Genomic DNA, 14,862 nt, shown 5'->3' with positions numbered 1-14,862 from the left:
GCAAACTAGAGGACTATTTGCATCTCTATCTTTGTGAGGAATATCTAGATTATTTTCTCTTAAGCTGGAATGCGGAAACAAAGAAGTTCTAATAGAATCATCAGTAATCTGATAAGGATGCAAAGGCCTTTATTAAAGATATAATCAAATAGAGAAATGTAATGGAGAAAAATAAAAAAATAGAATATGACCTAACCTACGTAATGAGAAAACAGTTGTGTTTTTTCAGGATTTTATTTCTTAAAACAACAATCCCTGAAAGGGTGTTTTATATAACAGTGCACAAATATTGTTGTCTTCTATTATGTCCTCAGATGCTTAGTATTTTTAAAAGCACCTCTGAACGTGTGCTATCTACTCTCACTCTCTGAGCATAGTCTGTCTTTTGTCAGTTCCCTTTTCTTTAGTAAAAGTAAAAATGCACCATAATATCCACACAATACATGACTTCTAAATATATTACACAGAAAAAAAATTTTTTTCATAATAGTCTGAATCTTAATCTTCTCTCTATTCCTAATACCGTTTCTGAAACAGACTGCATCACTTTTATATGATCTTTGATACATTTTTGATTTTGATACAAAGAGGTTTGATTAGATTCCAGATACACAAGCTACCAAGTACAAAGGAACATATAGCAAACTCTATATGAATTTAGAATTCCAGATCTTCAAAGTAGATGCCTCAGTGCTGATGTATTTCGTAAGGTAATTCTGTTTACTGTACGTTATCACTGATGTCATAACTTTAAATTCCCAAGAAAATACTAGAGCAGATGTTGGCTTATTAGCATTTTTGTTTTTAGGCAAAGTACTGCACCGAACAGTGAAATAATTCCTACATGAAAATCAGTGTAAAGTGTATTTTAATTCACAAAGCCAGCATTCAACAGTATGCTCTAAGCTCTGTTTTGGTTTTCCTTGTAGTAGCAACAAGGGCATCAGGAGTGAAGATGACAGAAAAACAGTAGGATTGGGAACCTATTGTGTATTCTGATTAGAAACAGTTCTTGTTTGCTGACTGTAGGGAAGCTTTTCTTCTTTGTTCTGATGCTGTGAGAATAGTTTGCATGTACATGGCGCGCAGCTGCTCTTGCTTTTTCTCATCAGCTAAAAACATGAAAATGTGGTTTGGTCTCCTAGACTTGGCAATGGAGACTTCATTCTGGAATGCAAAATAGTCTGGTATGTGGGGAGCTCAGGGAAGCGAAGGCAGAATAGATATAAAAAGGCAGGTTGCAGGCAAAAAGTGAGTAAAACAGCTTTCATAATATATAAAAGGAAAATGGTTGTCAGTCTCTCATTCGGACACCTAAAAAAGCTGATGTTTGAATTAGATATATCATACTTACAAATAATTCTGCAAACTTCAGAATTTGTTTCAGATTCCTGAATTGGAATTTTGCAACTTTGAAACCCTGTCCTTATTATTTTTTAGTTGAACAATGTGGCTGAAGAGGCATTATTCCGCTAGCAAGTAGGTCTGGAAAACCACTCATTGTTTGAAATGAAAAGTAAATTATAGTGTTTTCAGTTACGGACATCAAGTTTTGATAAAGAGGCTGAAGAGATTTCTCTAAGAAGGAACTAGTATTTTTAGTCATTGTCTGGAGCAACTGGTGGAGCAACTGGATGCTGGAGCAACTTCAAGAACAGCTAATAGTCTTTTCCTTTTTACTATATGCTTCCTAGACATGCAAGTGTCTTTTGTTTGTTTGCTTTTCTTAATTGTTGTTTTCCTTCTTTTCCTTACAGGTAAGAGGTGTTAACTTTGAAGCGGTTTTAAGGGTGGAAGAAGATGAAGCCAACTCTAAAAGAAATGCTTCAAAAAGAGAAGTGGAGGATGACTTGGGTCTAAGTATGCTTATTGATTCCCAGAACAATCAGTATATCCTTACCAAGCCCAGAGATTCAACCATTCCTCGTGCTGATCATCATTTCATAAAGGTAATCCTTTTAGAGACACTCTAGCCATTTGTTTTGATCAGACTTAGTCCCACCAGTTTGCATGCCGGAACTGCTTGATGGGGTTGAATACAGTTTCAGTGTTTTTCCCTCTAAAGCTACCCTAGCATTCATGATTTTCCCTTCTACTGGTGATCCAGCCAATGTGTTCCTAGTCCTAACATAGTCTTCACAAGACTGATCGTGATACCATATGGATACTCTCTATTTGTATTTGCCGTGACTTGTTGCACCTTTGGGGCAGCATTCTTCCTGCCTGGCTGCACAGGGTTGAAGCAAGCTACTGCTGTACCTCGTAAGCCACTTGCATAATATCACTAGAGATAATTTATGTATTTATGCCTTTTGGTAGGGAAATGGAAGCTGAAAAATGCATAGACAGCTTTTATTATATTTGTGCTTCATGAAGAATAACAGGATTGGGAAACTTTTTTAAAACAAAATGGATCTGTTTCACCATCGTGTTCTTTTCACCATTTTATGTAAAGTGTCAGTCCCCCACCACCACTCCAGAAGCCCCCAGGAAACTGTATAATTCCTGTTATGTATTTAAAATATTTAATAAGTTAATGAAAAGTCCCCAAGGCACTAACTATTTAAGGTTAGTACCTCGAGTGTTTCATCTACAAAACTGGAGTGCTTATACCTATGACAGTGTGTTCAGGTTAGTTTACTGAAGCTGTGTGTTGTTTTCACAGGCAGTATTCTGCATTTAATTTTACAGTGCCATTTTTCTTTTGAAGGATCATAGTCTTTAATTTCACCACAAAGTTGCGTATCCTTTATGTTAATATACTTTTAAATCTTACATGTTAGGATATTGTGACAATAGGAATGTTGTCTTTGCCATGTGGCTGGCTGTGCACAACAATAGGATTGCCAACCATGTTTGGGTATATCATCTGTGGCGTACTCTTAGGACCATCAGGATTAAATAGCATCAAGGTAAGTGTGCAAGCTGCTTCTTGACTGATATAATTTATTGACATGTTTAACAGTAGCTTAAAAAATGGTATATTCAGCTGCAAACATATTAGAAAATAAAATAAAATCCCCAAGCATGGACCTTTTTTTGCTTTCTCCTATGTAATGAAGATATAAAAGAATTGTTGAAAGTGAAAGCTAAAGGCTTATTTTGTTTGGTTTATTTTTTTATTCTGTTTTGTTTTATTTTGTTTTTGTTTGTTTTAGTTTTGCCTCTTTGCTTTTAATCATAAAGCATTACATTTGGGAGCCAAGTTATTTAAGTGATATCAAATATTCAGAAACTTGCAAAAAGTCAGCGTTAACGTGTAAGAAGTGTTTAAAACAAGTAGATTCCTGAGTAGCATAGCTTGGCTTCCTAGAGAGTTATTTTGCATCTCTGTAGCTCTTTCATCCCTCCTAGTAACCCTGGTTCTTTTCCCTGCCTGCATTCCTGAATTCGCTTGAAGCCTTTTAGCTCCGTCACGTGTAGCTGGATTACTAGCTCAGTGAGAACCAGTGGGCTGTGTTTGGCCAGAAGCTGCACGTTTTGATTAGTGTTCTGGTGTGCATTAACAGATTGTTTGGCCAGCAGGCAAAACAGAGCAAGTGTTAAGGTTGGATGTTAAAGTCAGGTTAAGTTATATGTGTCTATTATGTTGATAGCCACATAACTGCGTGGAAATTGCTACCTTTGCAACCTCTGCTCTGACGTGGGCTTTTGTTGAAACTGATTATTGTGCTCAAAAGTAAAGGGAGTAGAAATTGTAGGATTTTTCCCAGTCTCGTATCAGAAAGGAAGGTCAAAAAAATACACTTTCAAAATTGTATTTTTCTGAAACTGAGATTAAATAATAACCTTTGTGTAATACATAACTGATGGGTTGAGAAGGTCTGGAACGCTTGCCCACTTAAGATTATGAAACAAGTTTGTATGGCTGGCATTAGAAAGATTCAACAGTGAATTTTCAGAGACTTATGCTGAGGAAGATAACGTGATCAGAACAGTGATGAGGGAGATTTCTTTAGGAGGGTTTCTTTCTGAGCTGCCTATTTCTTATGGAGCTGTGATTAAGCAGTACTCCTCTGGATACTGTTATTATTGACTGGGTCTCTTGTGTGTATTCTCTTTGTTCTGCATTTCATAAAAACATGGAATGTAGGAAGAGTGTTGGAGGCAGGCAGATTCTGATCTTGGGGAAAGATAGTTTCCATCTCCGCTTCTCTGTGATTGATGGTAGAGCCTGTCCTCTTTTGCTCTGGACTATAAATGCATAGAAAAAAAGTGTTTTCCCTGTTCTGAGAAGGAACCACTTTTCTTGCTGTTGCATCCTTCTCTCTGAGGAAGAAGGGCAGGCAATTATATTTGTCTGAGAGATGGATTCATGGAGTCTATAGGATGAAGAGTAGAACAGCAGCTACAGTACATTGGAATAATTGTACCAGTAGACCCACAACGTAACTAGCCAGAAGTAACTTCTGGAACAGAAGCCTTGGGGGTTTAATAGCTTATGTATGAAGCAACATATTTAATTTCAACAAGCAAGCAAGCTTTCCTAGCTCAAAGCATCTGTGCTTTTTGGGTGACCAGCCCTACCCAACCTAACTATCTAGTAATAGCTAGGTGGTGTTCTGAATCCTAAAGGTGCTGAGGGAACTCCTGATGTCATATGACCAGACAGTGAACTACCTATGGAAACATAAACTATTTATTTTATGAGTGTACTTACATTTTGCTTTATGAGTAGACTGATATGCACTAATATTTATTTTATCTTTTTAAAAGTCTATTGTACAGGTGGAGACATTGGGAGAGTTTGGTGTATTCTTCACTCTATTTCTAGTTGGTCTGGAATTTTCTCCTGAAAGATTAAGAAAGGTATTTCTGTATAATACTTCTATATTGCAGAAGTTAATTGCTAATGTTCAAGTTACCAGTTCTATTTCAGATTTTTACATGTTCTCTGTAATATACTATTGTAACATTGTACAATTTTGGAAGGACAAATATGGCATTTTTGTCTTTAACTCTCTAGAAAGAATAGAATGCATTATTTATTCAGTGTCTGCAACAAACTTTGCTATTCCTCTTCATTTTAGTAAAACAGTTTGATTGCTAGAAAAATCTCACACAATTTATGGCAATCCATCTCTGCTTTATTTTAACATGCAGTAACATGCAGTTGCTGTTATGGAGTGTCCAGTGATGTTTGCCAGTCCTGTAATAAAAAAAAAAAAATCAGTTTGTTAAGTACTGCATACTGAATTGATGATACATGCTGTACTGGCTAATAAACTGATTCTGCAAGTATGTTAGCACAATCTGGAATAATTCATGCTGTGGCCATCAGGATTCAGCAAAAAGGTACAAGTTTCTTTTGGTCTTAATTAAAAAAAAAGAGTCTCATAAAACCAGCTAGAATTTTAATAGTGGAAAATACTGCTGCAAAATATGTGAGGATCTATTTAAAGAGTTTCATTGTATGATTTGTTCCTAAACTGATGGTTGTGAGTTCATCAGACTATAAAAGCTTTATCTGAAATGTGTTAAAGTTTATGAGCATTCAGCCACTCTGCTATTTTTAGTCCACCTAAAGTCAAAGATAAAAGTCAGTAAGTCAGAGGTTTCTAAATCTTAGCATGCAAACTGTTACTGGTGTGCAAGCAAATTCACAATCGTGTGTTGGACTAGTATGGAGTGGGCTGCTGGTATTTATGATGGTCTCAACTGTGCCTTTTTTTTTTTTTTTCCTTGGAGTCATACCAAATAACTGGTCTTCCATTTGATTTTAATGTAGTTCAACCCATAGTGGACCTTTGACCCTTAACTTGTTGGTCTGTGAGCTATGGGAATTTACGTAATGAGCTTTCATGAGCTAATAAGTGTTCTGGCACAGAATATTACCTACTAGGCATAATATCTTTAGAGTTTCAGGATGTGTATGATGAGAGCTGTTTATGTCGGTGGCCCAGCACTGCAGCCCCTAATCATGCACCTTTAATTGCTTATTTGCACTGAAAAACCATTGTCATGTATCAGACTTTATTACAAGAACTTGCTTTCTTCCCAAGGTATGGAAAATATCTTTGCAAGGACCCTGCTACATGACCGTTCTGATGATTGCCTTTGGTTTGTTATGGGGACACTTGCTCCAAATCAGACCGACACAAAGCGTCTTCATTTCCACTTGTTTGTCTTTATCTAGCACACCATTGGTGTCAAGATTTCTTGCAGGTACTGTTCGAGGAGATAAAGAAGGTAAGTAAGATTTAAATGTTTGATGTATTAAATCAATGTATGACTTAAATATTTATGCACCTACAATGAAATTTCATTGAAATGGACTTTGTAATATTGCAAGAGAAACAAAAGACATTGTTCAGCTTGCAAGGGATCATCTTCTTTTCACACTGGCCAGTGTTATGTATATTCTTGTTATGAAGTGTACCTGCTGTTTATGTAGCCAGTCCTCTTTGGAGAATGACAGCGTGGCCCAATCAATACTCTGCGTGAAAAGATTTAACTTTGCTGGAGCTCTGGAATTCTTGTGCTATTTCAGAGGTTACTAGGTTAGACCGTTAGTACCAGTCTGTCAGTGGAGCAGAAAGGTTGACTTAAGTAATTTACATCCTTTTCCTGCAAACTAAGACCAGCTCAGGTAGTCTTTCAAAGACAGCAGCTCTTCAAATAAATACTTTCAAGTGCCAGGTTACTAACTTCTCCAAAGGCTCCTAAATGTTTCCACTCAAACGTTTTGCCAACCTGTTCTTCCCTTTAAACCTCTCTCATACATACTGCATTAAGGTGTTTTTGTTTCCCCTCTCTCTATAATATGCATACTGCAATGCATAAATTCAAAGTCTATGTTTTACGTATGTTGGCTCATGTTAACTTAGATACGCCTGTTATTTTGAAGACTAAGTTTCAGTAAAGAAGTTTCAGTAAATGTGTAACTGGTGCTTAACTGCAAAGCAAAGTCAAGCTTTATATGAGTATTTATATTATTAACATATATATTGATTTAGCTACTGGGGAGGTGGAGAGAAACAAAACAAAACCAGAATACTTTGACCTCACCCTATGGAGAGCTATACATAGCTTCCATTTGATTAAGACATTTCTAGATTTCTGCAAGCATTCATAGATTCTGATAAATGCTTCCATGACTGCTTTGTTGGTGTACAGGAGATATTGACTACAGCAGCGTACTACTTGGCATGTTGGTGATGCAGGATGTGCAGCTTGGTTTATTTATAGCTGTTATGCCTACACTTATTCAAGCAGGAGTGAGCACATACTCCAGGTAAAAAAAAATAAATGAAGTTCATCTCTTCCCCTCCCCATTCCAATTTAGTATATAGATCGCAAATATGAATACAAGGGCACTACCTTTAATGTCAGCTCCTTGAAAAATAGGGCTTTGTTCCCCAAGTTCTCCTTACTATTTGTATTTGTCATGTTATACAAGGATATTCTTTCTGCTCTAGCTACCTTAGTCCTGTCCACTCTTAAACTAAAATTTGTAGTGAAAAATTCAGTGTTGTTGAAAATAAGTGAATTTCTTCAGACTTAACTTTATTCCCTTTACTTATTAAGACATTTTTGTCAAAGGCTGAGGGATAGAATTATTGATTCTGATGGTTTACTATGAAGATTAATCAACAAAAATCTTTTTGAACCATCATGAAAGTAAATTCTGTGCTATAAAAGAGATTGACAGGCATTCAACAAATTTAGTATTCATGTTGTTTGCTAGTGTATTGAAATATCTTACTGTAGCTACCCAACTTCAAACATCTGTGGAATTAGATCTTTTCACTTAAGGGGAACTCATTTAGAGGCAAGAGAGCAGTTGAAAGAAATGTTCTGTTTGTTCTTCTCTTCCAGCATTTTCAAGGAAATACTGAGAATATTGATACTGATCGGCCAAATTCTCTTTTCTCTGGCTGCTGTTTTTCTTATATGTCTTGTTATAAAGACTTACCTCATAGGACCGTATTATCGCAAGTTGCATACAGAAAGCAAAGGGAATAAAGAAATCCTCATTCTAGGAATATCTGCATTCATCTTCCTTATGCTAACGGTAATCTTTTAAATTAATAAAACTTTTTGATATGTGTTGTAGAGTATACTGCGTCGGTACCACAAAAGCCATCACACTTACTGTTATTGCATATCCACATAGCTCTGAAGTTAATTATTTAGTTTTAAAATGTTTTAAAACCCAGATGAACAGATGATTCATGCATCACAGTACAGATGAGTAGTAGCAGACATATCTTGAATGTAAATAGATTGAACTTCTGTGGGTAACTTTATACAGCCACTCTAAGGATCATGATTGCAGTTTTAATTTTGGAATACTTCATGCATTTCAAAATAATTTAGGATGGGTTTTGAGATACTGATAATGTCTGACTGCCACTTGCTGACTGGTTTCTTTTCAATGGCAAATTCTGGACAGTTTTTATTATAAAATTAGCTGCTTTTTTTTCTGTGGGAGATAAACAGCTGGAGATGAAGTTGAGAAAGCAGGGAAATGCCCTAAGGTTCCTTTGCCTAAACTAAAATGTATAGGATTCCTATGCATAAAGTGTGATATACTAGAAAACAGAATAGAACTTCAGGAGTCATGCCACAGTTCTTGAGGATATGAACCACGTTCATAGGTTTTGATATCTTTTCTGGGTTTGCTTTGTTTGGCTCTCAATCTTCCTTCCATTGGTTTCTATCTCACATTTCATACCTCTGAGAAACTATTCAGTTGGAGAACAGACTGTGATGGCTATTGGTAATGTTGTGGGTTCGAAACTCTGTTATCCTGGTTATGCAGATTTTTGTGTCCTCTTTAAGAAATTCTGAGAAAAATTGTCAAAAAAAACTTCCTGTGTGTGCAACCTTTTTTGCTAGGTGTGTTTGCTGAATTATTACGGGGTCTTCTTCAGGAAAAAGGTCAAGAAAGAAGTCAGTGAATTAATTGATTTCGGTTCTGTAGGCTAAAAATACCATCCCTCTAAAGAGCTATTAATATTCCAAACACTGGTGCTATTTAATAAGAAAAGAAACAAAATTATTTTCTTCTTTTTACTTTCAAAGAGGCAGACATAACATTTGTACAACAACTTGAATAAAAACAAAACCCCATGTAAGTCATGTTAGATACTGTGGTATACCACAGTCTTACTTTCATGGAAGAATGGCCTGCACAGACTGATTTGATTGAATTGGGCATATTGTGCCCAAATCCACATCAAATGTAAAAGGAGTTTGTGTACATGACTTCACATAATGTGCAAAATACAAACCTACGGGAGAATATGTTTGAGTGGATTGGATGCATAACGCAAAAATGGAATGCTTGTTCAGCATGGAAAGCGTTTGTAAAGAAGCAGATATTTTGTGTACTTTCAAGTGAAAGCAGCTTTCCCTTTTAAATTTGATAAGTAATGTATCAAAAGGAACAGTACAAAAGATGCTACACGTAACTTTGGTAAACCAGTTCAGACGCTTTATGCTCACTGACACAGATACATTTATTATAGTAATACTGCAAGCTGTGGCTTGAGCACAAAGACTTAAAAATAAATATAATAACAAATAAAAAAATGGTGGTATAGCAACCTGGAAGGGGGGGGTTGGTAATCAAATTTGAAAAAGTTGCATGAATTTGGAAAGGGTAAACTACGGTTTTTGGGTGCCAGGTAGGAAAACAGTTAAACTGACATAGTGCCTGCAAAGATCTTTATTGTTTGAAAAGCAAGCCTAAATGTTGACAGAATGTGTACAATTATCTGCACACGTGGAATTTTCCATGCTTGTATAATTCTAAATAGCTTTTAAAGTTTTTAAAGGGAGGGATAAGAGAGTGAGAAAGATTTTAGTAGCCTTTACCAAAAATAACTCTGCAGCTTCATTTAGAAAAATTGAGGGATGTTTTTAAAGAAAATATTTTAATTCTCTGTCTAGCGTGTGAATTACTTTGCAGGCCACATCCTTTCCAATGCATGACAGAGCAGGTAGGAATGATACTGCGTTTCTACTTCATGCACAGTCACTTGCTTTGTGCTTCTGTACTGACTAGATTGCTGGGCTCCACCAAAGTTTATCATGTATTAGGGTTCAAGTGTAACACTAGCACATGTACTGAACACACACATATAAACTTACTTATTATTTTATTTATTTCCTGTGCTTGAAAATCTCCTATGACTATGACAAGAATTGCAGTTTCTCTACCAACAAGGGCAAATTCTGTGCCTCAGTGTGGGAAAGCAAGAGGGAATATAGGGCAAAAGAGGTTCTTGCACTGCAGTGTAAGTGATTTCAGTGTAAGGGTTATCTTGTCAGCTGAGGAACTTTCTGTATGGAAATGACTTTTGAACTTTGTCTTGAGCATTTCTGATCTGCTTGGCTCACTTGGATAACATTGCAGCTCATTGAATCTGAAACTGGATCTTAAATATGTCTCTGATTTATAACCTAAGAGTAAAAGAGATGTAACAAATCTAAAAAATAAGCTATTTTACGAAGTTTTGGAGATGTTTCTTTTTGCTTCCCTATATTCTGAGAAGTAGCTGAAATTCTCTTTTTTCCTCAACGAGTTGGGCAGACTGGGGGGTCAGGGAGTTGTCAAGTGCCAATCCTACGCAAGTCTAGCTGAATTTTGACATGCAGTTGTACATCTTTAAATCTTGTTACCTTATCATCAGTAACAAAGGTTCAGTAGATAACTATTAAACCTTAAACTGATTTTCAAGCTTTGATTTATGCAGACACTGTTCTTTGTGGATTTTTTTTTTTTTAAGACTGGGAAACTGTTTTTCTCAATTACAACATAAAAAGTGAATCCAGCTTCTGGTTTTAAATATGACCATTGAGGGCAGATAGCCAAAATGGTGCTTTTTAAGTTAAGACACTTACTGTAGTGGCTGAGGAATGTGTCATATGTCAGCCAGAGTGTTGATGAGTGCAGCGTTGCCTTTTCATATACTGTATATATAGAAATATTACAAGAACATTTGTCTTAAACACTCCACTGATAATGAATTGCTATATTAGACATTTGCAGGACAACAGTGGTCAATTTTGTCACGTTAGCACTGAGTTGTGGAAATTTGACAAGCACTTGAAAAAAACAAGACCTGACAAGGAGGACAGCAGTTACATGTTTATAGGACTGCATATACACATGGAGGAGATGTGGCTTCCAGTTTGACTGCTCTGATCTCTGATGATAGCAGCAAGAGGAGGGAAATTGCCAGTTATCTTTACATATCAAAAAGATGGAAAGAAAATATAGTTATGTCATTGCAGCATTTCCTATAAGAAAATGTACATACTTTTCCCTGCAGTCAACTAGGAAAGTCATTCCTGGTTTGCTGGAGTACTTCTCAGTGGCTCATAACCTGCTTTTGAACTCTCTTCTGTCAATTAAAGGGAGAAGATTAAGGAAGAACTGTAATCTCATATTCAAATTAATTATTTCATAAAATATAGTTGAGATGGAGTTTTCAAAGGCTCTCTAAAAATTATTTCAGTTCCCATTAATGCTTTGCTTCTTTAAAATGCAAGCTTAGCATCCACGTCTTTACTCTTGGGCAGGTTTAAGTTATTAATGCCCCAAATACTAATACCTTTATTTCAGTCAGGGATTTCTTTAGTCTTACTGGCTCACCCTATTCATTAAGCTTCTATGATGATTAAAAAGTAGCAATAAGATGCACGTTACTAGTGAATATAGGCAAAACGACTGCTGAGCAAATGGTTGAAATTCAACAGGAACATGGTATAGCAGTAATGTTTCTCTCTTTATTTATTGCTACGGTAGAACACCTGAACATAAAAATCCTATATTCTAGTGAGTGCAAAACGATCCTCTCTGAATTAAGAGTAAAATGCAACCTTTGAAAGCAAATGAAAACTAAATTGTACGGGGGGAAAAAAGGTGCAAATTAAGAAAAGTTTTCATTTAGTTTTGACTGGCAAAGCTTACTGTAATGTAGGAGTCAAGAAAAGGACAGAACATGGCACAGGGAACAGTAGTCGTTAGAGCCCTGCTCAATAAAGGAAAACATTAAAAATGGTGCAAGCAGAGAGGGCATGCTAAATGCAAAATACATTCTGAGTTTTGCCTATATAATACATTTTGTTGAGAAGCCCTTCCTGCCAGTAAAACACACATTCTTCATTGTATCTATCTGCACACCTTATTTATGATAATCCCTGAAGCTACAGATTAATTTGAGGAAATGTGTCTGCTTATTGATAATATTGGACAGCCAGAAACCAGGATGGGAACAGTAAAAGCAGTCTTGGTATAAATCTGAAGAACAGACTGGAGGAAGTTGAGTGAGGTTAAGAAAATACCCTAATTTTGGGGTTTTTCCTTGCCCTCTCATCCACTTCTCTTTTTTTCTGTGTAATGATTATATATACATATATATGTGTGTGTATATATATATATATATATATATATATATATGTAGTAGACCTGAGGTTGTGAAGTACCTAGAGAACAGACAAATGGCAAAATTTGCATTTGTATCTACCAGGTCCTTGAACTCATACTTAACTTGCTCTAGAGTAAAGACATAGATCTTGGGTTTTATGCTGTGGGAGCAAACTTAAACAGACATAGATTTTACTCTAGTTATGTTTTATGCCTTCTGAACAAGCATGTAGTATATTTATTTCACAGTTATAATGTTCCTTACTTGACTAGTGATTCTGATAACAGCACAATATCATACAATTCCAATACAAGAGCTGGTAAATCCCTTCTTAAATGGTAACTTAACTGTGTGCATATGAATGCTTAAAATATTAGGTATAAATGTTTTGACCTGAAGCTCTGTTATAGCAGATAACACTTAACTGTGGGTGGTTTATATCTGAATAGTAGAAATAATTCCAACTTTATTTGAAGAGGCTGTGTTGGATCATGGTCATACTCCAGAGCTTGTGACTTCCCAAAATGTTTCCTATGTTTCTCTTCCTTTTTTTTTTTTTCACCCCTGGTGATTTTAAATCCTTCGTATACATTTCCTTCTTCCCTCTTGCAATTTCAGATTGTTAGGAAAAGCATTGCACATCTTTGAGACTGAACTGAAATTCCTTTTGTTTTAAGATAGGAGTATATCCAAAGTGGCATATTTTTCACAGTCGCTGGCATGGATTATTTTGTTGTTTTTGCCAGATTAGCAACTATTTGCATAGGTTGACAGACCCAATTTGTTTTCTTAAATATCTTGCAATAAATTAAGGACTGTCATCACAAATGGAATTATGTGATGATCATTCAGACATTAATAGTTAAATATGCAAAAGACTGGGGTTTAGTTTTAGGCAGCATTTTATACATTGCTTGGAGACTTGTTTATCATGTCTTTCCTTCTCCTCCATTAATTTCAAGTCACTTGAGTTTTAGCATCATACCTTAGTGTAACACCATTAAAGACGTGGTCAATGTCGTCCATAAATGCACCGTGGTGTATTGTTACTTAAACTAAATTAGTATGGAAATAAGTCTTCAGTTAAAATGTCCTATTAATATTAATAGCATTGTCCTTTCTAAGTGAGGTGACCGTCTGCAGCAGTATGGTTTTAAAGGCATTTTATTTATACCTATGAGAAGTGCTGCTTGCTTTTCTCATGTTACGAGCATTGCCTTAAGCAATTTCTTATTTTATAGTTCAGTCTCTTTTACATGTTTCATCTCTCCCTTCTAGCACCATGTTCAAATAATAAAAAAAGAATAAAGAGCAGTCTGATTTTTTTCAAGTAGATGCTTCATTCCAGCAGTTTACTTCACATGCTTAAATCCATCCCAACTCAGTAAAACACACAAGCACATTTAGGTCTTATTTACAGTAATAAAATGTAAATTATGTCTGGGACTGTTTTTGCTAAATTGAGACTATTCTCCCAAATTATAAGCTTTGATTTTTTTTTCCCCTTGTTTGACGGTTGGGAAACATGAAGTTGCTATGGCTTATTTTCACAGCCTTGGTGTATAATGCAAGCCTGTCTCTCAAGCTGTTAGTCTCTCTCATTTTGGTGAAATCAAATGCTATCCATAACAGTGACAAAGCATTGCAATGTAGATTAAGAAACTTGTTTTTGTGGGGAAGGAAGTAACATCATGGAGGGGAAACATCATGGTTTTGTGAGTCTCTTGTACAAACATAATACTGCAGAAAACTGAAATAAGCTAAATTATATTTAATGTTGAGTTTGTGTAAGGTTATATTAATTTATTACATGCAGTGCAATGTATAGCTCTGTAATTTCTATGTGAAATGGTAAAGAAGGTCTCTCTGGGCAAGAGAACGGTAATAGATTTTCCTGTTATTCCTCGACAGATCACAGAGCTGCTGGATGTCTCGATGGAGCTGGGATGCTTCTTAGCTGGAGCTCTGATCTCTTCTCAGGGTCATATGGTCACTGAGGAGATTATGTCCTGTATTGAACCAATACGAGACTTTCTTGCCATCATTTTCTTTGCATCCATAGGTAATTTCCGACAAACCTTACTAAAAACAGTGCTAACCTACCAATGTAGGGGAGTAAAAATAAATAAATCAACTGGGGTCTACGAACTGAGGGGAGATAGATTTTATGTTTTTTCAATACTAAAATGTTAACTGATGACAACATTGTTTTGACTTTGCTAAAGTTTTAAATGCAACATTAATGTTCATAAGGAATTTCCACGTTGTACTCTCAATTTTTGTTTTAATGGCAGGTTTTTGTTCTCAATTCTGAATTTGTCTGTGCTATTTAAAGCACATAACTAAAAATTTTAAGGGAAGAAGGGGCTTATATTTGGTTTTTAGAAAATGTTCTTCTGTCTTTGCAGTGGATATACTTGTAATTTATACCAAAAAATTATTACCAATTTGAGTCAGTGAATAGAGTAAATTTCAGGTCCTT

The 14,862-nt window shown here is 35.8% G+C and overlaps 1 protein-coding gene across 2 annotated transcripts in view; it reads left to right on the top strand.

The window, feature by feature from the left end:
• Nucleotides 1-14,862, top strand: part of TMCO3 (transmembrane and coiled-coil domains 3) — a 31,089-nt gene that overhangs the window by 7,454 nt on the left and 8,773 nt on the right. For both annotated transcript variants that reach the window (XM_035565565.2, XM_035565566.2), the window contains exons 4-10: nucleotides 1,758-1,949; nucleotides 2,784-2,912; nucleotides 4,717-4,809; nucleotides 6,003-6,189; nucleotides 7,117-7,234; nucleotides 7,819-8,014; nucleotides 14,292-14,442. In XM_035565565.2, coding sequence (XP_035421458.1) covers nucleotides 1,758-1,949; nucleotides 2,784-2,912; nucleotides 4,717-4,809; nucleotides 6,003-6,189; nucleotides 7,117-7,234; nucleotides 7,819-8,014; nucleotides 14,292-14,442 — 1,066 coding nt within the window. The remainder of the gene's footprint in view (nucleotides 1-1,757; nucleotides 1,950-2,783; nucleotides 2,913-4,716; nucleotides 4,810-6,002; nucleotides 6,190-7,116; nucleotides 7,235-7,818; nucleotides 8,015-14,291; nucleotides 14,443-14,862) is intronic.

This window comes from Cygnus atratus, chromosome 1 (assembly GCF_013377495.2).
Source record: "Cygnus atratus isolate AKBS03 ecotype Queensland, Australia chromosome 1, CAtr_DNAZoo_HiC_assembly, whole genome shotgun sequence".
NCBI classification, from domain to species: domain Eukaryota; kingdom Metazoa; phylum Chordata; class Aves; order Anseriformes; family Anatidae; genus Cygnus; species Cygnus atratus.
This window is presented reverse-complemented; position numbering and strand designations above follow the sequence as displayed.